Genomic DNA, 26,417 nt, shown 5'->3' with positions numbered 1-26,417 from the left:
AAGCAACGGGAGCTCAACCCGTTGCGGGGAGTCAAATTGCCAACCTTCTGATCAGCAAGTCCTAGGCTCTGTGATTTAACCCACAGCGCCACCCTTGTGCAAGGACAGTTCTGCACAAAAGAGTTGCTTTTCTTTTAAGCACCATGCACAATGTGCCTTTAGCAGCAACCAGTGGAAAGGGCAGGCTGCATCCTTTCCTTTGGACTGATGGAAACAACGTGGAAATAGGGATGTGGCAACAGATGGCACCCAGTAAAATCTTACCGTGCATGTAAAAAAGGCCAACCTGCATAATGCACATTAGTGCACCCACAGTCAAGTCATATGCAGTTTTTATTGGCTCCTTCCTTTTACTGGATTATCTGTGGGATGGGGAAATCTGCCTTTAGTGGGCAGAAATGTGGGGTGCCTCTTGGATGAAGATGACGATGACATTGTGTGGATACTGAAAGAAAAAGAAAGGATGGGGAGCAGCTTCAAATCCACATTAAACTTCAGTGTTTGGATGACCTCCAACTCTAACCCTGTCTTGGAAGTCCCAATTACTTAATATACACTTATGGTAAGGAACTTGGTGAAATAACCTCAGCATAGCTATACTTACACTAACACATATATTTTTGTTTATTATTAAGAGAAACTGAATACCTTCTTTCCTACTACAAATCATGTTACCAGCATTTATTCTTGCACAGCTCCCTTGCAGACAGTCTCTCCATGCTTTACATTTCCCCCTTTAAACCCAACATCAGATTTTTCTTTTCTTTTCATTGCAGCAGCTGTTGTTGCCAGGCTGTCCTCCCTGTTGCTATGATTTGCAAGGCTTGTGTATTTTCCAGTTCATGATTGTCTTGGATGAACATTGTTCATTCCACACGTACACCCCACCTTCAAGTAATACCTCCCATTTTTGAAATAAACAAGAACAGTTTAACAAACAAAAAGCAGTTTCTGGAAACACAGAATAGTCTGTTCTGGGAGTTAGCATTTGTATCCTCATATAACCTCTCTAAAATGTCGGGATGGAGCAGACTGAAAATTAAAGTGCTGTACAATTTGATAATGTCACAGCTGTTAAAACTATTTGAGAAAGACACAGGTGAGGCTGAGAATCCGAGAACAGGTCAGCACCACTCCTTTCTGCAACTTTATACTCTGCTGGTGGTACCAACTCCTTTGTTTTTAATTCAGGGAAATAACCCTGCTGAAGGCAATGGTGCAGATGGGAAATTTTAGACTGTGACCTTAATAGTCTTACACTCTTACACACACACATACACACAAAACCCCTGCTATAATGGTCAAGTGCTGTTTTTTAAAAAATGGTAGTTTTCATTTATATACATTACAACAATTATTTAACCATAATTTATATTTTCAACTTTGACTCCTTTCCTCCTCTTTCTGCGGTTCCTTACATTTGTTTTCATCTTTTCCTGCATACTTCAACTTGCCTTAACTTATTCTTTTAATCATCTATCCATACACACACACACAAAAAAAACAACAACCCCAAAAACTGCAGGTTTTTACAATAAAATGTGTAAAATGTCTCGATCTGTTTACAAATTGTTTGTAAATACTCAATAAACCATTTCCATTCCTTTCTAAAAAGTTTGTTGTCTTTATTTCTTATTCTTCTGGTGAGTTTTGCCATTTCTGCATACACCATTAGTTTCTGTATCCATTCTTTGTTTCTCTTCATCCTTTCACTTTGGGGCAAATACATAATGGTCAAGTGTTTTAGCTGAGTTGTGAAGCACACAATTAACATACCACTTCTCCTGCTATTCCATGCTTTGAAACTGCTTCCGTATTCCATATATGTAAGAGGAGGAAAACAAACCACTATTTACCAGCTATGATTTTTATTTTAAATCACTATCATGATTAAAGGGATAAAGTGGGGTTTGCTTCTGCTGTTCTGATACTAAACACGACCAATCTGCAAATATGTACTGCGTGTGCCATGTCCAGCCAATTTCTGACCAAGACTGGATTAAGGTGGTTGGCAACTCTGATGCAATTCCCAAAATAAGGCCTCCTTTTCCCAAAAAAAGTAACACAAAATAAGTATCGTTGTATCATGGAGCTAGAAGGGGCCATGAGGATCATCTAGTCCAACCCCCTGCAATGCAGGAATATGCAGCTGTCCCATATGGGAACTGCAACCTTGGCATTATCAGCACCATGCTCTAACCAACTGAGCTATCCACTGGACATCTAAAGACTAACAAATTTATTATCACATAAGCCCTTCCAACCCTGCAATTTCTGATTCTGTGGCTGCGAAAAATATTCTGAGCTTCTAGCGTTTCACAGCCACAGCACCACCCCAAATTAATATTATGAAGAAGCAGAGAGAAAAATGCATGCAGCAGTTGGAGCAAAAAAATAAAAATCCAGGCCTATTCATGTCGTTTAGTCGTGTCCGACTCTTCGTGACCCCATGGACCAGAGCACACCAGGCACTCCTGTCTTCCACTGCCTCCTGCAGTTTGGTCAGACTCATGTTTGTAGCTTCGAGAACACCGTCCAACCATCTTGTCCTCTGTCGTCCCCTTCTCCTGGTGCCCTCCATCTTTCCCAACATCAAGGTCTTTTCCAGGGAGTCTTCTCTTCTCATGAGGTGGCCAAAGTATTGGAGCCTCAGCTTCAGGATCTGTCCTTCCAGTGAGCACTCAGGGCTGATTTCCTTAAGAATGGAGAGGTTTGATTTTCTTGCAGTCCATGGGACTCTAAGAGTCTCCTCCAGCACCATAATTCAAAAGCATCAATTATTCAGCGATCAGCCTTCTTTATGGTCCAGTGCCTATTCATACATCAAATTAATACAGTGAGCATGGATTCAAAGTACTGTATACTGAAAACAAAATAAAAAAATTCCTTCCAGTAGCACCTTAAAGACCAACTAAGTCAGTTCTAGGTATGAGCTTTCGTGTGCATGCACACTTCTTCAGATACCTTCTTCAGAAAGCTCATACCAAGAACTAACTTAGTTGGTCTTTAAGGTGCTACTGGAAGGAATTTTTTTATTTTGTTTTGACTATGGCAGACCAACACGGCTACCTATCTATTACTGTATACTGAGTGTTGTTGGTCTCAACGACACCCTCCTATTACACGTCCCAGAGCTCAAAGTTCCCAGGTCAGAAGACCTGTCATTCAAACAGGCTGCACCTCTCTTCTTCCCCGATTATAGGCATGCCGATTTGGGAATCAAATCCCACCCTGATACATGGAGCTTACTCTCAAATAAGCTTACATAGCACTGCCATTTTAAAAGCAGAAGAACAAACACGAAAGTGCCTCTGCTCCAAAGCAAGGCATGGCTGCATTTTCGACTGCTCTTTATGCATGGAGCAACCATACCTAAGTGGGAAGGCTTGCCCTTTTTAAGTGCGCCCGCGTTTCCCTGCATTACCCTTTTAAGAGGCAGGCTAGGCACACGCTGGGAAGGTCTCCTCCGGAGGGCTAGTTGCCCTTCGCGCGATTTCTTGGCGATCCGGATCGCAAAGGACTGACTCGGGCCTGCGTGCATTTCCGACAAGGTGATCGGCCGGTTTCTGCCTCGGGGGGAGAAACGGGAGGAGGAGGAGGAACCCAGCCCCCCTGCAAAGGGCTTTTCCTTTTCTCCTCTCCAGCAAGAAGCATTGGCATTGCAGGGACTAGCAGTTACTAGCTTCTTAGGGAAACGGCCATAGCTCAGCAGTAAAATATTTGCTTTGCATGCAAAAGGTCCAAGGTTCATTGCCAGGCAGGCGGGAGCCCCGTCTGAAAGCCCGGGATTCGCTGCTAGTCGAGGTACACAATACTCAGCTAGCATGGTGGACCAGTGTTCCGACTCGGTGCAAGGCACCTTCTGAAGCTGCCTATGGGACAAACTTTAAATAAGTTTCCTTGCAAAACTAATGAGTCCCTCGCCTCGCCTTCTGTGCAGCCTGTACACAGCCCACGCCCACCTCTTGACCACCGAAGGAGCTTTCCTGTCTCTTTTTAGCAGCTGCATGACAAGAGCTGCACGGCAGGCGGAAGTTCAGCAGGTGAAGTTTTTCCCTCCCTTGCACGGTGGTGTGGTGACTGAACAGTTTCCTTGCTAAACTTTCCTTTGTGCACCTATTAAGTTAGCAGGAGCCAGCAAGAAATGAAATGAAAACTTAGATGTGAGCTGCCGCCTCTGGTGCGGTTGACACTTTGAAAAGTGTTACCAATTCTTGCGTAGGTGGTGATCGGCGGGGACGAGGGGAGGCATATAGAAATCAAAGGGCGACAGGTTGTTTTGTCTGCAAAATCATAGAATCATAGAACTGGAAGCGACCATCCAGCCCTCTGCAATGCAGGAATCTTTTGGGGTTCAAACTCACAGTCCTGAGATTGAGTCACTTGCTCTACCAACTGATCCATCATACATTCTCTTTCTGTTGTTGTTCTTGCACATATAAGTCAGGAAAGTAGATTATAGGTTTTGGTGGGACCTGTCCTAATATTGGGACGCGGGTGGCGCTGTGGGCTAAACCACAGAGCCTAGGACTTGCTGATCAGAAGGTTGGCGGTTCGAATCCCCGCAACGGGGTGAGCTCCCGTTGCTCTGCCCCAGCTTCTGCCAACCTAGCAGTTCGAAAGCGCACAGTGCAAGTAGATAAATAGGTACCGCTCTGGCGGGAAGGTAAACGGTGTTTCCGTGTGCTGCTCTGGTTCACCAGAAACAGCTTAGTCATGCTGACCACATGACCCGGAAGCTGTATGCCGGCTCCCTTGGCCAATAAATTGAGATGAGCGCCGCAACCCCAGAGTCGGCTACGACTGGACTTAATGGTCAGGGGTCCCTTTCATCCTAATATTATATAGGAACTTGACTCAAAGATGAAAAGTGAATGCCCCTCCCTGGCCCTGCTTCATGTTTTCCTTGAGTTGTCCCCCTGGCCAGAATGTGGCTTTGATCTCTGCCTCTTGCATGGGTAGAGACGGCTGTGTGGGGTGTATAGAAATTAGCCTGCTGAACTAAGGACAAAAAGCTTTGTGCTGCCCACATTTGCTTCTGACCCTGCTATCACTGGCATGTGGCCCCTGGAAGGGTCACCAGAGGAGAATGTGGCCCTTGGGCGGAAAAAGATATTCACCCACCCAAGTAATATCTGATGGTTATATGTCACCAGATAGCATTTTCCAGCTGTGTTATCTGCAAAGCCTGTAGAGCAAAGGACATTCACCTACAGCTTCTCTTACTAATTACAGTATTATTATTATTATTATTATTATCCATTCAATTTATATCCTACCTTTCCTTTCGTAGGAGCTCACCATGGCAAACAGATTTGCAGTTTAAAACTGAAAGAAAACAAAAGTGTTCTAAAACAGTTTAAACATTCTAAAGATGATTACTGTTAGAAACATCTAAAAGCAGTCCCAGTTGAGAACATTATTCCACCCAGTGACCTCAGGGTTGCCAGGAACAGTTTACTTTCTTTTTTTCTTTTAATGCCTGGGTCTGCAGCAATTCAGAATGTAGTTCCGTTAACATGTCTGCAAGGTCAAGGACCAACTAGAATGTCACAAAATTGTGGCAAGCTTTGAATCCTCCAGATCTCTTCATAAGGCAGGATGGGGTGTGGGGGAGAGAACCTAAAACAAGAAATGTGAGATTTAGGCTGGCTGTTGTAGCTTGTAGATTTGGATCCAAGACAGTCACTCCCTGAAGTTTAACTATCATGATGCATACCTAGGATTCAGGGATAAAAAAATAATGGCTGATCCCCATCTCTGGCTTGTAAACCACATGCAAGGGTTCTCCTATAACTTTTTTTAAAACGGTGTGTGCATCTTGCTTCCCCTTTTTCCTTTGCACTTTTAAAAATTGTTATTATTGAATAAAACAAAGCATGACTAATTACAAACAACTGGACCCCCACCCCGTCACTTTTCATAATATATACATTCAGGCTTGTTTTTTTTTTTTTTTTGCTTTACTGGGGTGCCAGTACTCAAGTGATGTGGGTGCCAGCACAAAATGGCTGCCCTGTGGAGCAAAACAAGAGTTTGTATACCTTTGTATACATTAGTCATAATAACAAGTAATAATCCAGCATGTTTTCTGAGTCTATGCACTACTAGGATTTGGAGGCACGGATAAATAAACTATCCTTCCCTTATGTAAGCTAAAGGAAGTGTGTGACATTACAAGCTGAAGCTCTTTTCAAGGGCTGCCTCTTGTGCCCTGGGCACTCAGGGAAAGTTCAGAAAATCACAGCGTTTTTCTCGGCATGCACATCCCTTTTGCTTATGGAAGTTTTCCATAAGCTATAGTTTTCCATTTGGTCAGAAATGGGAAACGATGATTAACAGCTTTGAAAACAACCCAGGATATTAATTCACAATTTATTCATTTGAAGTTGGTTTAATATCATGGCTTGCTCCAGAATTGCTAACCATTGTTTCCCAGTTCAGACAAAATGGGAAAGTATAGACTTTGTTTGCTTGGCAGGAACATGGTGGTAGTGTGTGCAGTGGTACCTTGGGTTAAGAACTTAATTCGTTCCGGAGGTCTGTACTTAACCTGAAACTGTTCTTAACCAGAAGCATCACTTTAGCTAATGGGGCCTCCCGCTGCCACCGCACCACTGGAACACGATTTCTGTTCTTATCCTGAAGCAAAGTTCTTAACCCAAGGTACTATTTCTGGATTAGTGGAGAGTGTAACCAGAAGCGTATGTAACCCGAGGTACCACTGTATCTCAACATTAAGCTAAGATCTGATCAAACACTGTCTTACTCTGTAGGACATTCATGAAGATGAGAGGATTTCCCCTCTGTGATCCTTGAATTCCATCCCTGTATTTTTTAATTCCACTCCCATGTTGGATTATAATTATTTTGTCCACCTCCTGCTCTGAAATAAGTGTGCATCTGTTGTAATGTGATGACTGAATGCTCAATGGAATAAAATGTCAGCTTTAAAAATGCATTCAAAAACATATGAAGACCTTCTATAAATAGTGTAATTATTTGCTAATGCTGTCCACAAAGTAAAATCTCAGTTTGCCTTGATAATTCACCATTCTTCTTTCAATATCAGCAGAGTTTGTCCTTTGCATTTGATTCTAAAGTGTACTTAAGTGTAATGTACATACTACCTGTTGCTCAGTCCAGCATATCTTAATGTGCAACTGTTATTAGAATTGTGAAAACTGCTATTACAAATGGGCAGGTGTTTCAACATAATGTACGGCTGCCATATATCTTGATTTTCCAGGACGTGTTCTGGAATTTGCCCCTGGAAATGGCATCCTGGATCATTTCTGAAATCGGGCCAATGTCCGGGGGTAAAATTGAGCCAAAAATGTCCCAAATATGCCCCCGAAAGCTCAACAACTCTGTCCTGATTTTCACTTCTGGAGATATGGCAACCCTAAGTCTGGTTTTTACTTTTAGAAATATGGCAGCCCTAACATAATGGGTAGTGTGTATGCCATGGTGTTCTAATTTTAGCATTATGTATCTGCAAAAATAGAGCTTGCATAATCCAAAGGTGAGTGCCCAATCTTTACATAACAACATATTACTTTCAAAGGTTTTGTGGTCTAAACGCTTCATGACACTTTGTATCACTAATGTGATATTTGACTTCACAGTCACCTCTACTCCTCTTTCAAGCAGCTAAGGACTGCAAACATTTGGAAGGATGTACATGCTGTGCAGCTATACAGACATTCCAATTTAAAAACTGAAGATTTCAGCAGCGCCATTGTTTCCCCAAAATGACAGGTCTTCTAATAAATATAATAAAATAGCATGCATGTCACGGGAATTAGGGTGGGTGTGATCTTTCTTCTACCTGGAACATGATTGCTAGTTAAACCCATCCAGATCCATAATTTAACAGCAAGAAGACGTTTGTGCTGTTAATGGTGCAGTATCTCTGATGATGATAAAACCATGCCATTAGTAAGAGTTTGTAGGTACAGTTCCTCAATCGTATTTATGTTGTTATGGTTAGTTACGTTAATGGTTTATTATTATTATTATTATGGATTTACTTGTAATTAAGTCAGGTGCTGTGGGTTAAACCACAGAGCCTAGGACTTGCCGAGCAGAAGGTTGGCAGTTCGAATCCCCGCGACGGGGTGAGCTCCCATTGCTCGGTCCCAGCTCCTGCCCACGTAGCAGTTCAAAAGCACGTCAAAGTGCAAGTAGATAAATAGGTACCACTCTGGCAGGAAGGTAAATGGCGTTTCTGTGTGCTGCTCTGGTTCGCCAGAAGTGGCTTAGTCATGCTGGCCACATGACCCGGAAGCTGTACGCCGGCTCCCTTGGCCAATAAAGCGAGATGAGTGCTGCAACCCCAGAGTCGGCCATGACTGGACCTAATGGTCAGGGGTCCCTTTACCTTTTAAGTCTGTTTAGGATTGCGGCTTTTGTACTTGAAGATCCACTAACCAACATGGGCTCTTCTCTGGTGTTGATGCTGGAAAATGCATTGCCCTTGGCAGAAGCTTTGACTTAATGCCCATTGATATCCAACTGCATAGAAAAGCCATGTTGCAAATGCTTTTCAGCGGCTGAGCCTTGGGTTCCTGCCCGTTGCCAGAACAGTTTCTGAAGCATATTAAGACAAAGTGCTAGTGTTTATATTTATGCTATTTTTAAAATGGCTTTTGTTTGCATGGTTCTTGCATATTTTAGCAAGCCTAGCTCTTTCCCACTTTGTTCTTTACACCATGCTTTTGCAATCTGTTCTTCACCTTCTGTGCCTGCTAACATTGTTTCCCATCAACATACTTGCAAGTCCTAGAGGCCGAGAAGAAAGCACAGCACTTTGCTGGATTTTCGTACCTAAAACTCGGATAGACGCTTAGTTGTTTGTATTTTCTGTGTCTGTGGGAAGCCAATTAATGTCCAAAGTGATAAATCTAATCCCTCTCTTTGACTTCTTGCGTTGGCTTGGTTAACCCACAACTCTAAGCCATGGTTTGTCTAGCCCAAGTGTGGTTTGTTTGATCGTCCAGAACCTGCCCAACAGACTCACCATGGCTTATTTTCTGTCCACAAACTATGATATGAAGCTGTGCCTTATTTTTGGATTATGAACCTTAGCGTGATTGGATGATGATTTGGTGTTTTATCTGCACTCAACAGTCTTGTTTAACTAAATGCTTGCCAAGTTACAAAAGCACAAGGCAAGGGCAGCTGGAAAACAAAACAAGCCTTGGTGGAACAAGCCATAGCTTGTTTGCTTCTCTGTGAGACAACTCATGATTTGCTGAGCAGACCATGGTTAAAAGAAACCATGGTCTAGTGTTATGTGTGAACACAACCAAAGTCCTCTCGTTTATTACCCTAAAACAGAAGTCTTGTAACCTTATCTGTGTTGAATATCTTTTGCTTTGCAGTGAAACCTACTTCCACCTGTGCAGGATTTTGGCAAAAGGACTGATGATTATACAAAGAGTTGTGTTGAGCTCACGCCCTGGTATGTTTCTACTTGTCGGAGAACGATAATGAGTTTGGTGTGCTTGCATAATGTGGAAGCCAGGCAGGAAAAATGCAACTACCAGCCAGATTTCTGCAGAAAGCTTTTGACAGTCTAAAAAGCCTGTGGTGAAACCTTTTAACGGCTTATGTAAAATCTTCAGAGAGGCATTCACAGCAGGCATTCTTTTTATACCAGAAGTGCTTTTGAAAATTACCTTTGCTGTTGTTGTAAGAATGCAACAGTGTAAGCAATAGGCTTACTAAGAATAGTATCATTTTACAAAGCGTGGTGTGAACTTAAGCCCATATGTTGTAAGTAGCAAGAGCTGCACATGCATTAGTGATTCATACCAATAGCAATAGGGAACAATTTAGTACCAGTAACTAGGGGTGGGAAAGAAATCCAGTTCAGTCCACCTTTAAAGGCAAACCTGCTTAATTAATGCTTTCTGAAAGGATATGTAAACTGAAACCACAGTCATCCTCTGAAATCTGCAGGTCTCCAAATTTTACAATTCACATGCACAAAAACACGTACAAAAGTGCACATACTAGGGTAAAGCATGCATAAAAATACACATATCCATCAAAATAACATGCAAAATGCATGGTAGGAAAACTTGATTCGTAAAAATATGTATAATAGGCTAAACCTGCATATAAAAATGTGTAAATTAGTATAAATTATCGCTAAAATGCTAATGAATTTTCATGAGAACTTTCAAAACAAAAATCATAAGCTGATTTCAAAATGTGGAGAACTGAATATTGGAAAATGGGGAGGAAGAGAATGATTGTACACCACCTTGAGATCCTTGGAAGATAAAACGTGTTTATAAATCTAATAAATAAATAAAATGAAATAAAAATGAAAAATTAAAAGTTAAGATTTGAAAAATGATAAAGAATCTGAAATTGGTAAATTGGCCTATCCCTACGAAGAAGTAATTGATGAATGGCATCTAAGATGGCTGCATATATACTTCTAGCCAGTTGTTCATTTCTATTTCCTCTCAGTTTTATTAAGCAGCTGGACATCCTTGCTCTTAAGTTTTTATTATCTTTCCCCAACTTTTTCCATTTATGTCGCTGGCATGTTGGAAAGATACGTTTAAGTAGTCCCCAAGCTCCCGAAATCCTGTATCTAATTCAGATAAGTCCCAGAGTTTTTTCCAGAGCTTGTTTTCATTTATGGTATTTATTTATTTATTTATTTTAAAAAATTCTATAACACTGTTCATTTAAAGAAAAGAAAAAATCAGAGGCCTTTACAACAATTACACATAAAACCATATATGATTAAAAACCATGCACGAAAATCAGGAATCGACTAACTATTGAGGAAATAGGCATTCTTAATTGCCTGCACAAGTCTGACGGAATAGAAAAGTTTGCAGTGGGCGATTTGAAAGCTGAAACAGACGGTACCTGCTGAAACTCATGTAAGCATAGTCAGAATATCATTGAGCTAAATATGCTTTGTCAGGCCTGGAGTCAGCAGACAGCAATGGCAGGCGGGGGTGCTGGGGGCCCAGGAGGGCCGACTACAGTTGATGCTGGCTCAGACGGATCTTCATTGTCATTTATTTATTTTTTTAAGTAGGCCTCAATGCTGAGAGGAAAACACAGGTGGCTACAGTTACCATGTTTCTTTTCCCAGTGCCTCGAGGCCCAGAGAAATTTTGTGGGGGAATAAAGATAGCAGTGACTGCAGCTATCTGGGCTGGTGCAGTGCTTCTGCACAGTGGATTGTGGCTAATGCTAAGAGGAGTACTTGGTAGCTGTGGTGCACTTTTGGGGCACCTCCTGCTCCTCAAATCCAGGGGTCCCCAAACTAAGGCCCGCGGGTCGGATAAGGCCTGAGGGACTCATTTATCCAGCCCACAGCAACCGCCGCCGCCCGCACTTCCAGGTCAGAGGAGCACTGGAAATAGCTTGTGCGCATGCGCAAGTGTTATTTGCACATGCACAGGCATTATTTCTGGTGCACATCCGGGTCGGAGGAGGCCCGTGCACATGCACACAAGCTATTTCTGGTGCTCCTCTGACCTGGAAGTGCGCCGGAAATAGCGTGGGCGCACGTGTATGGGCACTCGCTCCCCTGCCCTCTGGCCCGATTGGTGCTGGAGACACCAGCCCAAGGCGCGGTAAGTTTGCTGACCCCTGCACTAATCCTTCTCACTGCTCACCCAGTCAGCTCTCTGGTACTGCCAGGAGAGGGGTACTTGGAGAGGACCTCAGAGGGCTCAGGGCCCCCTCAAATCTGTTCCTGGCATATGTATCACACTCATTTCACAAGTTTTAGAAATAATAGAGGACTGCCTGGAGGAAGCAAGCAGGGCAGGCAGGAATAGCGGCAAGATGGAGAAATATACTAGGAGGAAGGGAAGTCACAGAGTTGAAACATAAGGAGGCAGGGAGGAACTGATAGGGAGATGCCTGGGGGAGGAGTTCACAGGATGAGGCAATAAAGTTTACTGGAGTTCAGTTATTGGTTTGTTTTGAGTCATCTGAGCTCAGGTGTAGATTTAAAACCCTGATTTAGCTGCTCCAGCAGCCCTCCTCAGCTGTTCTGACAACTGCCTAAACCAATATGTGAGGGACGGGGAACAAGCTTGCTGGGCTTTTCCCTCATTCCCATCCTGCCCCATGCATGGAAAGGTGCCTGCTTGCTGTCTGAAGTTAGAAATATAACCCTGCTTTCCCCTGGCACTTACCCAGTTGCTGGAACGCTTGAGGAGGGTGAGCATCTGGCCAAGAGACAAATTTTGCCATTCAGCTTGTAACCTAACCCATTCTAGGTGTCAATGGAGAGCCAGTTGCAGGAAACTTTCGTATGGAGGAAGCTACCCTACCGGATAAAATTGCCGAGGGTCAAGTCAAAGTTCGTACACTTTATCTGTCTGTTGACCCTTATATGGTAAGTATGTGTGGCAGGTGGTTATGTGATAAGCATGCAATAAAATTTGGAGCTCACAGAAGCTCAGTTTGCCAGCTGTAGCATTTAATGTGATCAAAATTATTCATATCTCGGTCCAGTATTGGCTTATGTACAGTTTCGATTTGGGGGTCTTTTGGCCAGCGTAGATAGCTATGAACTGAGGTCCTGAGCATGCATGTGCAAGATATGTATACACATACTTGTCTTTTTTCCTTGTTGTGGCCCGTATAAATTGCCTGAATGTTTAAGACAGTTAGGTGATCACAGTAGTCAGGACTGAAAGTAACATAACTTAGGGTTCCCATATCTCTAAAAGTGAAAATCTGGACACAAAAGCTTGGCAAAGTTGTTGAGATTTATTTTATTTTTTTTTTTGTAAAATCTAAAAAAAAATTTTTTTTGAGCTATTCTTAAGGAAATTCACCAAAATCTACACTTCTGACATGGGTTACCATACGTCCGGACACCATATATCCAGACCCTAACATAACTGCTCTGTGTGTGTGTGTGTGTGTGTGTGTGTGTGTCTGTGTGTGTGTGTGTATGTGTGTGTGTGTGTGTGAGAGAGAGAGAGAGAGAGAGAGAGAGAGAGAGGAATATCAGGATCTTACTCTGCTTCTGTCATGAGAATGTGGACATCCCATAGTGTTACATGTATGAGCCAACCATGTGATCTCCCAAGCGTTGTTCATAGCTAGATAGCTTTTCTTTGAAGCCTGCTTGAGTGCTTCCAGTTCTTTTAAGATTCCTTCACTGCTCTACATCACAAATATAGAATTACTGGTTTACCTCAGAACAGGGCCCAGAACAAGGGTGAGTGGGGAGGCATGGGTTCAGAGAAGTAGCTGTGTTTAGGCTATTGCGGGGCTGGGGAACATGCTCCCCTTCAGATGTTGTTGGACTCCAGCTCCTGTCAACCCAGGGCTGTTGTCCAGGTTGGCTGGGGCTGATGGGAGCTGGAAGTCCAAGCAACATCTTAAGAACCACAGGTTCTATACCCCTGGCTTATTGCAACAAAAAGCAGGGGAAGTATTGTGGCATAGGGGCTTCTGAGCCTGCTGTTTTCAGTGGGGGGGGGGGAGCTCCTATTAATGCCAGTGTAGGCTCTTTGTTCCTCGCCTTCAATCAGGATGTGGTGGTTGCAAAGTTCCTGCCCCTCAATTGTCCTCACTCTGTGCTGTCTATTTATTTTCATTTTAGAAAGGTCTATACAAGAACTAAAGATGTGACCAATATCGTGTCTAGTTTGGCCCTTAGTAACCTTATTCCATAATATTCTGAGTAAGGGAACAGGGAATATTTCACAAGCTCACAGGTTCTAATTTGTTTACCGACAAAAGCTGGTAAAGGAAGGGCATTAATAAATGGTAAGGACTGTCTGCTCTAGAACTACCGACATTCCAGTCTAGGAGGATAGGAATCTGCCTTATACGGAACCAGGCCATTGTTCTGTCTGGCTCCGCACTGTGTGCACTGGCTGGCAGGAGCTCGCCAAGGTTTCAGACTGGGGATGTTCCCAGTCCTACCTGGGGATTCTTGAGACTTTCTCCATGCCAAGTTGACAGATGCTGTACCATAGAACTATGGACCTTCCCTTATTCTGTTACAAGTGAGAGTCTGAGCACAAGGTTGCTAGATAGACAGATGTTGTAGATAGATACTCAGGGTACAATAGTGCCAATTATTTTCCTACTCAGTGAATAAAACAATTGGTTTTTTTCCTCTTGGTTTTAGCTGTTCTTACTTTTTCCGGAAGTCCCTGTCAGGGAAGAAGGCAGCAAATAAATAAATAGATGATAATCAGTATTAAAAATTGAGCTATGAAAGCTAGGAGCTAAATGACACTTTAAACCTAGGTTATGGACGCAACAAGGGGATGTCTAGGCTCGCTTTTTTATAACCAGAATACAAAGCTGAAAGTGAATGAACTGCAGCTAAAATCTTATGTTCATTTTTCACATGGTCTGATCCTCATCTGAAGACTGCAAAAAACAAAGGCATGCTTCCCCTGCCCACTCACCCTAATATTCTTAAGAGGGTCTCTTCTCCAGTCTTCAGAGAGTGGCTGGAAGTGGGGAGGCAGAAAAAGGTCCTCCTTTCCTTCCACTCTGCAGTTTTAATCTGAAATTTTAGGCACAGTATTGCACCCAGAGCTCAGAAGCTGCTCGTGCTAATGAAATTCCCTGTCGCAAAACGCGCCTAGAATAATGGGAGTTTTGAATGCTGATGAAAATAATAATAATAGCATAGCCCTTTAGTCAAGCGGAACTGAATAGGATTTCCTTCAGTGTTACTGTGCATTGCCATGCTGTTAATACAGGAAAAATTAAAAGACCCTGTTGTGAGGAGGAATGGATAAAGATAGAAGCAAAAAGCTCCAAAGATAAGACAGGGTTTTAGTTGTTGGTAATGTTAAGAGATGTTCAGAATAACTATACATGGTTGTATTTTAAAGGATTATCTCATGGCAAACATTTTGTCTTTCAGCGATGTCGTATGAATGAAAACTCTGGTTCTGAGTACCTCCAGTCCTGGAAGTTGTCCGAAGTCACTGATGGTGGGGGAATTGGTTCGGTGGAGGAAAGCAAAGATGCCCGTTTTGCTGCAGGAGACTTTGTAACTTCCTTCAACTGGCCCTGGCAGACGAAGGCCATTCTAGATGGGAAGCAGCTTGAGAAGGTAGAGTTATTGCATAGAGGAAAGGCAGCTGATTGTTCCATTTAATTCAGGGGGTGGGGGTGCTATAACACTGGGGCCTATGCCTTTTAAACAACTTGTATCTGTTCAGATTGATCCACAGCTTGTAGACGGTCATCTTTCCCATTTTCTGGGTGCAGCTGGCTTGACTGGGCTGACATCTTTGCTAGGAATAAGGGAGAAAGGACATGTGTCTCCAGGTGCCAATCAAACTATGGTGGTCAGTGGGGCTGCTGGCGCCTGTGGTTCATTGGCTGGGCAGGTAAGCTGGTTTAAGACTAGTATTTGCATCTTAAGAGGAGATTTTTGCTTTTTCGCATATTTTGAGGTAAAGTGTATTAGCTGCAGATGTAATTGTGTTCGTGTTATGCCAGTGATGTGGGAGCCACCAGATGAGAAACCATGGACCATGCAGTGGGGATGCTGAGGCTCCTTCCCATGCCAATGTCCACCTTCGGGAAATGGAGTTGGTACTGATGTGTGGAAGAGCTACAGTAGGGCTCCTCCTTGTGGTTCCAGACTTCTCACGTTACCCCAGTGGTGAAGGATGGAATAGTGCTGTAGTGACTCCAACGTCACAGCAACAACAACAACAACAACAACAACAACAACAACAACAACAACAACCACAACCAAGCATAAGATTTGGACCAACCAACATATCCAAATCTCCTCCATCTCCTCAACACCCCTCTGAAAACCACTTATAATCACTCACCAGAAGCTGGCGGGGCTTTCACCTTGGTGGGGATAGCAGGTGAAATTGAGAGCCTTTGATTAAATCAGTTTTGCATAGAGGGGGCCAAGGCTGAGAAGCATTGGCCCAGGAGAGATGGCCAGGGATGTGTGTAAGGCCACAGACTCATGATATAGTTGGCATTTCATAGACCTGCTGGCTGTGTGAACCAGCACCTCCAAGTGGACACATTTGGTGGTGTGATTTTTGTGATTGTAGCAGCTTTTTTTCAAGCAAATCACTGTGGCTGTGAGTCTGCTGCACGAGATACAGGCCTGTCCACATTTCATAATTAGTTAGCTGTTAATCCACTCCCCCGTTCCACATTTGAATTAGATTGAAGTAGTCTACACAACTTTGGTCTTTTCTATTCATACCACATGGCCCTTTCTGTTGTGCTTCTCCCCTCTTCTGATTTGTTGATTCTATTATGCTGATTAAGTTCCAAGAGGGCTTGCCCACAGACACATGCACATGTTGTTGTTGTTTTAAAAAAACTTTCCTCACCCAAGAAGCACATAAAAACACAAAGCCACGCAATTGTCCATTTGCTTCTGCAGTTTTTCTGATTTTGTGGATACCTGAGGGATCAACAGGTGGAGGAAATCCTCCGTGCATAGGAAATAGTTGCAAGCAGTGCCAGAAGAGATATGAAACCATTGAGGAAGTAGTGGACATGGTAAAAGGAGTAGCAGAAAGTGACATCATTCATCGATCATCGATCCACTCATTCATCCCAAAGCACCAAAACAAATTATCTGCAATCCTAAGTGGAGTGAATTGGAACCAATTTTGTGGATAATCTCTTATGCACTGACTTCAGACCCTCACTCTTGTGATTCCACTGTACCCTGGTTATTTTGTTACAGATTTCTTTTTGAAATAATCATCATGATGCATGACAAATTGTTGCATAGTGCTAGAAGTTGATGAACTGCAGTGACTGTGGTTTTGATGCTTCCAAAGATAGGTTCCCTGGAGGGCTGTTCCAGAGTGGTTGGTATCTGTGGCACCGACGAAAAATGCTCCATTCTGGTGTCAGAAATGGGGTTTGATGCGGCTATCAACTATAAGAAAGAGGATGTGGCTCAACGGCTGCACGAGCTCTGCCCGGCGGGAGTGGATGTGTACTTTGACAATGTTGGTGGAGACATCAGTGATACAGTGATCAGTCAAGTGAGTGTGCGTGTTACCCATTTTGTGCCTTCCCATTAATTACGCCGGACTTCATGCAAACTGGTAGAATTTTACTGTAAATCTGTCTGACCGATGAAAGACAAGATTATCACGATAACCTTGCCCAGGTATGCTGCTAGGACCTTTGCAAGGCTTCTTATGCATTAGGCATTTAAAGAGGTTAAAAGTACATAGACAGGGGCAGGTAGTGCATATACAAGCCTCTGCCCATGATCTCCCCCCCCCCCATGTGCTCATCTCAGACTTTTGCATGCTGACTTAAATGGCTTAAAGGAGGTTTTTGCATCTGTTTAGCTGAATGCAGGTGGGAGCGAGCAGCTGAGTACACTTGCCCCAGGCGTTGGAGGGTTAAGTTGGTTGGGGGGCCCCACTGGGGATGGCTGCTTTTTTGTTTGTGTTTATAACTTTATTCCAACAAGATTCCTCCCCTGGGCCTCAGACAAGCCCCCGCACAGGCCTGGCTGAATGTGCCTAGAAGTCTTCCAAGTGACTGGGAGCCCTGCTCAATCTGGATTCCCAATCACACAACAGCTTCTAAGGATCTTTGGTTGAGTGCAACTAGAAGTCCCTTTAGACCTTCACACTCAGCATGCAAAGGCCTGAGAGGAGCTCCCACCTGTGCAGACATTGAAGGTGGAACTTCTGTGTGCCTCCCTTTCCCTCTACAAACTTTTAAGCCTTGCCTGTTCAGGCAAATGTCCAAAGACAGCTACAGGGCCACAACTTATAAAGAGTTTTAAAAAGAACAGTTGCGCTGGGAGTTTAGTGGTTCTGGGGCAGGGAAGGAGATCTTTCCAGTTATTGCGCTGGCTTGTACTTTGGAGATTACACAGTTCGCCTCACCCCACTGTGCAGTTTCCACTAGACTTTTTTTTTTTAATGGACGCTGCAATCCTATGCATGCTTACTTGTGAGTTCCATTCAGGGCAATGTGACTTAGGTGTAAGTAAAAGGATTGCACTGTAAAAGTGGCCAAGAGCCTTTCTGAATCTTCCGTTTTAAATTTATTTTTTGTTTAAATAATTGGAGGCTGTGTGCTGCCCTTCTGTTCAGCTGTGCACACCTGAATGAAGCAGCCATAGATCTAGAGCACATTCCATCTTTAGGAGTTAAACTAGCTCCCTGCTCCGGAGTCAATTCAGAATGCCAGTACTGACATCCACAGTGCAATCCTTTGTATGTCTCCTCAGAAGTGATCCCCATTAAGTTCAATGTGATTGACTCCCATGTAGGTGCATATAGGATTGCAAACTTGAAGCTTTACAAAAGCTTTACAAAAGCAATTCCTTTCATATGTACCTTTTTAAATGCTCAACCGGGCTCTAGACCCCAGGTGCCACTGCCATCCAAGGTAAAACATGGAGCAAAAAGAGTGTTGTAAGAACTCTTTACCTTCGAGCCTGACTTGGCCACCCTTGCTGTGGACTTCTAGACAGGTTGTTAGCATTTGAGACAACCTTCTCACCTGCCAAATGTGGTCTGTGGGAGGTGAGAGAGATGATAATCTGGCCTGCCATCCTGATCCAGTTCCCTGCTCCTGGTGTAAAGTGTTCTTGTGGCACATTTCAGCTGGATGGGAGAAAGCTTTCTCCATTTCACTGCTATTGTTCATGTTGCTTGGCATGGTGACAAGTTAAATTTGTTCCCCTGTAATGCACCATTGACTGAGATGGAGGGTATGTTGACATATATTTACTCTTGTTTTTCATATAAAAGAGTACATGAAAAGACTATATTTCTGGTTGTTGTAGCAGCATGTAGGCCAGATGCACTGAATGTTCTTCAGCTCTGATTCATAGTGCATAGTAAACATACACTGTATCTTTGGGCTGTTCTCTTAATTGGCATGGGTAAACCAATTAACATTTAAACATTTTAACAGTTGCCATTTAGCAAGTTTTTTCAGACTGCATACTGGGGTCTCTCAGAAGCCAGTTGGGGTTCCCCTATGAGAATATTGGTAGTGGCAAACACATTTCTCCACCAGACAGTTCTGGTTTGCTGGTGGGGGGGTGCAGGCTGCCCCACCTTTGTTGTGCAAAGTTGCCCCTCCAGATAGCAACAATTCAGTAACACTTGGGAAGCATTGCAGAACAACTATTTAAGTAGAATGGTGTGTGGACGGACCAGTATAAACTACCATCAATGCACTGGTATTGTGTCAACATACACCCACAAAAAGGCCCGCCAGTCTGAAGGGCATGTCTTTATTGAGCATTATTTCTTATTTGTTAATGGGACAGTTATATGACAATGAGCATTCATCCTCGTTGCATGCATAATGTTTACAGTCATGTCTTCCCATTAATTATTTGTTCATCTTTTACTTTTCAGTGCATTTCCCTGTCACTTTCCTAATTGCAAACAATTGCTGTTTTAAAGTGGATTTGTTGTGCCACTGCAATTTAGGGTTCACCTACAGTGGTGCCTCGGGTTAAAAACTTAATTCGTTCCGGAGGTCCATTCTTAACCTGAAACTGTTCTTAACCTGAAGCACCACTTTAGCTAATGGGACCTCCCGCTGCTGCCGTGCCGTTGGAGCACGATTTCTGTTCTCATCCTGAAGCAAAGTTCTTAACCCAAGGTACTATTTCTGGGTTAGCGGAGTCTGTAACCTAAAGCATCTGTAACCTGAAGCGTATGTAACCCGAGGTACCACTGTATACTGTTGTTTAATGTAAATAGTAGGCCCCTGTACCTCCATTAATTCTCCGCCCATATGATGTTCTCTTCTAAATCACGACCTTCCCATACATTCTGCTCCTTCAATGTGGATCTTCTCATACCCTCTCCTTTTCAGCATATATATATCTGGTATAAGAAAATCCAGATTGAGGAAGGAGAAAGTGTAGGAAGGTGATGATTTGGAGGAAAACATCGTATGGAAAAGGGAGAATTAATGGAGGTCCAGGAATCTTACTATCCACATTAAACACAGTATGGATTACCCAATTTTAATCAACTTTAATTGTGCAAATTTGGACTTCTGATATGTGTTTGAATTCCTCCCACGAAATAGTGACAGTCTGTAAGAGGCACCTTTAGAGCTCCATGATACTTCCACTTCCTTGTCCTTTTATCACAGTAGCTGAGACGTCACCCTTTTCTGTTTCCACCAACTGCTGCTTGCAGAATCTGGGGCAGATCTTATTCCTTGAAGGAAATCAAGCACTCAACAATGCAGCCCTAGATCCCTCCTCGAGGAACAGAGCAATGGAAACAGAATGTACTTTATGTCTGCTTACAGCTTAGTCTTTATGGCAAGGCAGTAAAGTACTCTCATTTTGTCTCCAACAGATGAATCCAAATAGCCATATCATTTTATGTGGCCAGATCTCCCAGTACAACAAGGATGTACCTTACCCCCCTCCTCTGCCTCCTGCAATAGAAGAAATAAGGAAAGTGCGAAATATCACAAGGTATTTCTCCTTCGTTGGCCTAGCCATCTCCTGGGCTGAACACATTATTATTAATTATCATTATCATTTATTAAATTTCTATACCTCTCTGTATCTGAGGATCACAAGGCAGTTTACAATATCAAAACACAAAAATACACAACCCAGTAACAAACAAGAGCAACAACCCCACAGTTTAAAAGGCCATGTTAATATTTTTTTGTCCTAAGGGCAGACTTACTAGATCTTTACATTGCAGCGCCTTTATGGAAAGTTGTCCCCTAAATGTTTATTTGAAAATAGAGCTCAATCAGATATTTACTGAAACCAATATCCATGTTGCTTACCATCAGTGAGGAAGCCACTTGACAAAAAACAAGCTGGGAAGAAAAGCTTCCATTCACTCTTGAGGGAAATGCGCCTAGTGCTTGAAGCACGTGGAGAAATGTGCAGCTAATAAACTGTTCGCTGGATAAATGTATGTGAAGTAGGGAATATCACTTAATATTGTGAGATGTTTGGTACGCTGAGGATGCACACTTACTTGGGAATAATCCCCACTGAACTCAGTGATACTTTCTTTGGAACAGGCTTGCCTAGGGTTTCCCTGTCACTTTCCTAATTGCAAACAATTGCTGTTTTAAAATGGATTTGTTGTGCCATGGCAATTTAGGGTTCATCTATACTGTTGTTTCTGCAAAAGATGGATATGTTGGGCTAGAAAATCTAATTACTGCTTTAAATTGGTAACTGCTGTAGTAATCCCCTCTTGCACGCAGAATTAAATCTAAAACGAGCCTTCTGGAATGTTTTCCGCTAACATCACTACCTAATGAATGAAACACCCATTCTCCTGTTTCATAGGGAAAGATTTCTAGTTCTGAACTATGTGGAGAAATTTGCAGCTAGTACTATACAGCTCTGCCAATGGATCAAAGAGGGAAAACTGAAGGTATGACACAAATCTGAAGGTAATTGCATATGGGTTGCAGCTCTGGCTTTTAATCATGAAAACCAGCTTTTCTCATTTGTCCTGGTCATTGTATAGTGCCTCAAATATCCTATTTCATCCAATGAGCATAGAAGCTTTTTTAGAAAAACAAAAAATTAATATTCTAGACTGCTTTCAGCTTCCAAAATGAGAGCTCAAAAGGAACAATATGGAGTGGCGTGCAAAGCATTGGGGTTCAAAGCTTGGTAACCCTGCAAATGGGGTTTTGAAAGGTTGGTGGGGCAACCCCCTGTCAATCATGTAACTGGCAAGCGGATTGGCTGGCTGGGTTGGGGCTGGCTGAAGATCTGACCCCCCAGAGCAAAAAAGGTTCCTCATCTTTGACTCTAGTGAATTAGATGAGGTAAAACTAACTTCTTTTGATATTTTTATTATTATTCCCCAGTGAGTTGAAAACTGTTTGCTTTTAGGAAACAAAACCAGAGTAGAAAACAAACACCTTATACTTTCTTATTTTCTACTTTTACAGGCTAAAGAGACTGTAGTAAAAGGCTTAGAAAACATTGGAGGTAAGGTATTATTTGTTCTTCACAGTCACCTGTCCTTAAGTACAGGGCAGGGATGAACTATAGTCTAGTGGGAGAGCAGGTAGACAGCCCCAGGCTTTCCAGCTCCAGTTGAAAAGATCTGGTAACATGTGTTGTAAAGCATGTTCTTCAACCTTTCCCCACCCCCAACCCTACAGAGGATATTGGACTACATATCTCATCATTCCTGGTCATTGGGTAAACTGGCAAGTGAGGATTGGAGTTGGCTGCATGAGGGCCCCTGTCAGCAGTGCTGTTTTTCTAGAAATTAAAGTGCTAGAACTCACCATGAACATCTCCCTCACTCTCTTAGAATGTGGCGGAACTGAGTTCCTGTGAGTGCCCCCTTAAAAAAACAGCCCTGAGTGTAAGCATTATAAATATGGCTTCCTATGAACACTAAAGCTATGGGATGCTAACTTTATCCCTTACACAGTTTAGGAGTTTGATTTAAACTGAATTTACTTCAGTTTAAAAGCATTTGACTATAAATCTATACAGGAATAAAATCTATTAACTGTGTTAAATAGTTGGGCAGCAAAAGTCTCAGGTAGCCATTGTTCCTTTTTAACAATGCATTACTGCTTAACCTTACAAAAATTGTCAGAAGAAAAATCATTTTACAGGCACAAAACTGATCTTTGCATTATGATTGTTTTGGTATTAAAGAAACCAAGTACATTTAAGTCCAGTAAGAAATGATTCTTTTTTTTTAAAAAAAAGGAACAATGCTCTTTTACTAATTATTTTCGTTTTATTGTAGCTGCTTTCCAGTCTATGATGAGCGGGGGCAACATCGGGAAACAAATAGTGCTTATTTCTGAGTAAATAAGTCATCGTACTGTTTCCTGAGTGTCAACTATGAAGAAAAGGCATCTTTTATTTGCAAAAGTTTGGCATGATAATCTCCTTGGATAGGTTCTCCCGTTGCATAACCAGAAACAGATTTCTAGTTTCGTATTCTCATTTAATAGCTGACATTCTTATCTCACTGTTGTGACACTAACAGAAGGCAAGTCCAAGTTTTGATTCCAGGTCCCCTTATCTGATGTTCCATGTGTATTTCTGTACACATTGCCTTAAGACAGGAATTTTCTAAAAGTAAGAATATTATCTGTGCTGCCCTTGAATCTCAAGTGTCTGAATACTACTATTTAGCAATAATTGTGCCACACTGTTATAGTATACCTCGGTTGCTACTAGATGTGAGAGAACAAAGATAAATGCTTCTGATACTACAGCTGTTAAAGCTGATTTTTTTAAAAAAAAAAAAGTTCTAATGGCTTCTTGATTAATGTGATCAAGTGTCCTTCTAGGTACAGTAACCTGATTCCTTCAGTTCTTCATAACCTTGCCCAAACTAGAGTATACATATCATTTATTGTATGCAACAAAAGAAATCAAATTTTGTAAGAACAGGCCACACCACAAATTTTATTATCACATTGTATGTATTGGGGTTAAAGATAGAGGAAAGTGTGTGGCTAGGAGCATAAGAGTTGTGTAGTGTTATAGCTAATGCAATGAATTTGGGAGGTGCCTGGTTTGAATCTTGAACTGTCATGATCTTGCTAGGTAAGCATAGGTAAACTCATCTTCACCTGTCCCCATCTACAATGTGAAGGATAATAATACTGACTTAGCTTACAGGTTTGTTGTAAGACTAATGAGATTTTATATATGAAATGCTTTGAACACACAAGAGCTACACAAATGTTAATTACCAGCACTGCAATTAAGGTATATGTTCATCTACTTGCTCAGTGATGAAATTCTGCAGGAGCTGATTAATGGGATAGGAGAGCTGGGGGGGGGGGATTCACATTTGGCAATCAATGTTCCCCTTTGGTTTCAGATAGTACATGGGTAGACGAGTCTAAAAAGTCCGGGACACAATTTTCACAACTCTCTCGCGTCTATGGTGGCTCATTTACCAGAAGAAATGTATTTAGCATTAAGTCTGGAAGTGTATACCTGATTCCGCCAGATGTGAAATATGTTGACATTATTTTCAGCTCTCCTATCCCACTGGATCTGTTACAGCATTATTGGAGTACACTACTACGTAACCCTAAATTCATGGATCTGAATGAATGACACCATTTCTGAACTGGAATTGGTAGCTGGTGCATGATGACTCTGTGCCTGATCATACCGAAGGAAGCCCATGTTTTTCCTGTGAGATAGATCTCTCTTATATTCAAAAGAAAACTGGCAAACAGAAGCCATTACTTTCAACTCCAAGAATGGGTTTAATACGCCTTAGGATGCGGGTGGCGCTGTGGTCTAAACCACAGAGCCTAGGGTTTGTCGATCAGAAGGTTGGCAGTTCAAATCCCCGCAACAGGGTGAGCTCCCGTTGTTCAGTCCCAGCTCCTGCCCACCTAGCAGTTCGAAAGCACGTCAAAGTGCAAGTAGATAAATAGGTACTGCTCCAGCGGGAAGGTAAACGGCGTTTCCGTGCGCTGCTCTGGTTTTGCCAGAAGTGGCTTAGTCATGCTGGCCACATGACCTGAAAGCTGTCTGCGGACAAACACCGGCTCCCTCCGCCTATAGAGCGAGATGAGCATGCAACCCCAGAGTCATCCGTGACTGGACCCTAATGGTCAGGGGTACCTTTACCTTTACCTTTAGGTTCTTTCTATGGGTATTAATACTGTGCCAAAGTATATATAAATGTAACAGGAATACAGCTGTGCAGTTTAGTCTCTACTATGGGGCTCATCTTTTGGTGGGATAGGACTTACCTTTCTAGGTGTATTCCTGGATGAGCTTGTTAGGAATTTTTATTGTGGTTTTAAATTTTCTGCTTTTCAACATTGTCTGTACTCTATCTTGCATTGTTTTGGGACTTTTTTTGGGTAGAAATCAACTAACATAATAAATTGTAATAAAATAACTGTTGATAACATCTTCGAAAACAAGACAACTTTCAGAGGTTGCCCACTTGGGGGGGGGGGGGCAGTAGGCAGAGTGGGAATTTTGAGAAAGTGCTGTAGGGGCATAACACAAAATGGCTGCCACATGCAAAAAGACAAGGGTGGAAAAGTCAGTGTCCCCATATAGTGAAGGCATTCCTCCCCCACCAACGGGAAAGAGCTACTTATCTCAGCTGCTGCCACACCTGTGTACCTCTCCTCTGTTCAGAACATATGGCGGATGGGTGTCTACTCTTGGCATCCGGTGGAATATGGAAACATTTAAGGGAGAGGCTGAGCCACTACAAACAAACTCAGTAAGAAGAGCAAACAGCCTTTTTGTGCATTGTGAATTTTTGAAAGGATTCTTACTCTTGAGGCCTTTTGCAGGAACACCAGTGCCCAATACTATAGTAGTGGCAGCCTAAACAACCATTTGAGTAATAGGGGAAGAACTAAATAACACACATTGATATTTGCTTATAGCGAGGGGAGCCTGACTCAAACCAGCCAAGCCTCCCCTGCAACTTTATCTCCTGCTTTGATCGGGTGATAAAAACTCTGTCTGTTCTGTAGTGTGATCTTTAAAGAGCAGACAAAGTGCTTTATCTTCTGCTCAGGAGATAAAACATCCCTCTGACTGCCTCGTAAGAGTGGATTTTGATGGAGCAGTCAAGACTGATATTATATTTCTAATCTCAGCAGAGAGCTAAGAGATAAAAGGCAGCATTTTCCCCCTAACCTCATTCCAGAGCTATGGGAGGGGAGCTGTCATTTACTCTTAAAGAGAAAGCAGGGGGGAGGCAGAGCGGTGGTGCTTAGCCTTGCGACTGGAGGTGACACGTGTCTGAATGCTCTGTTTTATTTTGAGAAAGATGCTTTATAAAGGGCAACCAGAGGGATGTTTTGCATAGACTGATCTGTACAAAATAAAAGGTGCAATTTCCAGCTACTCTTACCCCACTCCTGGAGGGCTGGAAATGTGCCAAAAGAACATATGTATGAGTGTTTATATATGAATTGAGACTGCATGTCTAGTGTGCTGTATGTACATGTGTGGAGAGCCAGGGGTGTATGAAGTTTGCATTATTTCAAAATTGCGTACGAAATACCACTTAATTTACGATTTCATGTACTCCTCGAAGTGAGCATGCATTAAGATTCCGCCAGTGTTCACAGGATTAATTCCCCCCCCCCCCAATATAGCAACTCCCAGGGCTTTTTAACTTCAATAGGAAGCTGCTTGAATAGGTCATTCAGTGATTTGGTTTGAAGGGTCACTAGCATGCAGATGACCTCTAACTCTAGTTTTCATTCTCAGCTTATTAAAGTGACGTAGCAGAAGTGCAAAATCAGTGATGAGCTGGATCAGGGCCAACACACAAACTTAATGTTAGCAAGACAGAGGTGCTACGGATAAGTGATGCATTTGCTCAGGGAAGTGGAGTTCAGTCTATTCTAGATGGCGACATGCTGTCCTTAAAGAATCAGGTTGTGTCTAGATCTGGCTTTGTCACTAAATA

General features: G+C 42.6%; 1 protein-coding gene across 2 annotated transcripts; it reads left to right on the top strand.

Annotated features, from left to right (window-relative positions):
- Positions 1 to 3,444: 3,444 nt before the first annotated feature.
- Positions 3,445 to 24,875, top strand: PTGR2 (prostaglandin reductase 2). Of its 2 annotated transcripts, XM_081838681.1 has the most exons (10): positions 3,445 to 3,551; positions 9,387 to 9,466; positions 12,270 to 12,388; positions 14,897 to 15,088; positions 15,198 to 15,368; positions 16,809 to 17,018; positions 20,337 to 20,458; positions 21,302 to 21,389; positions 21,919 to 21,958; positions 22,740 to 24,875. In XM_081838681.1, exons 2-10 carry the CDS (start codon positions 9,430 to 9,432, stop codon positions 22,802 to 22,804), a joined length of 1,044 nt encoding a protein of 347 aa, XP_081694807.1. In that variant the 5' UTR covers positions 3,445 to 3,551; positions 9,387 to 9,429; the 3' UTR covers positions 22,805 to 24,875. The 2 variants fall into 2 exon arrangements, with proteins under 2 accessions (XP_081694807.1, XP_081694808.1); XM_081838682.1 differs by lacking the exon at positions 15,198 to 15,368.
- Positions 24,876 to 26,417: the final 1,542 nt, after the last annotated feature.

Source organism: Podarcis erhardii (assembly GCF_964252035.2).
Source record: "Podarcis erhardii genome assembly, chromosome: 1".
Lineage (NCBI taxonomy): Eukaryota > Metazoa > Chordata > Lepidosauria > Squamata > Lacertidae > Podarcis > Podarcis erhardii.
Note: the sequence above shows the minus strand (reverse complement) of the source record. Positions and strands in the feature narration are given on the sequence as shown.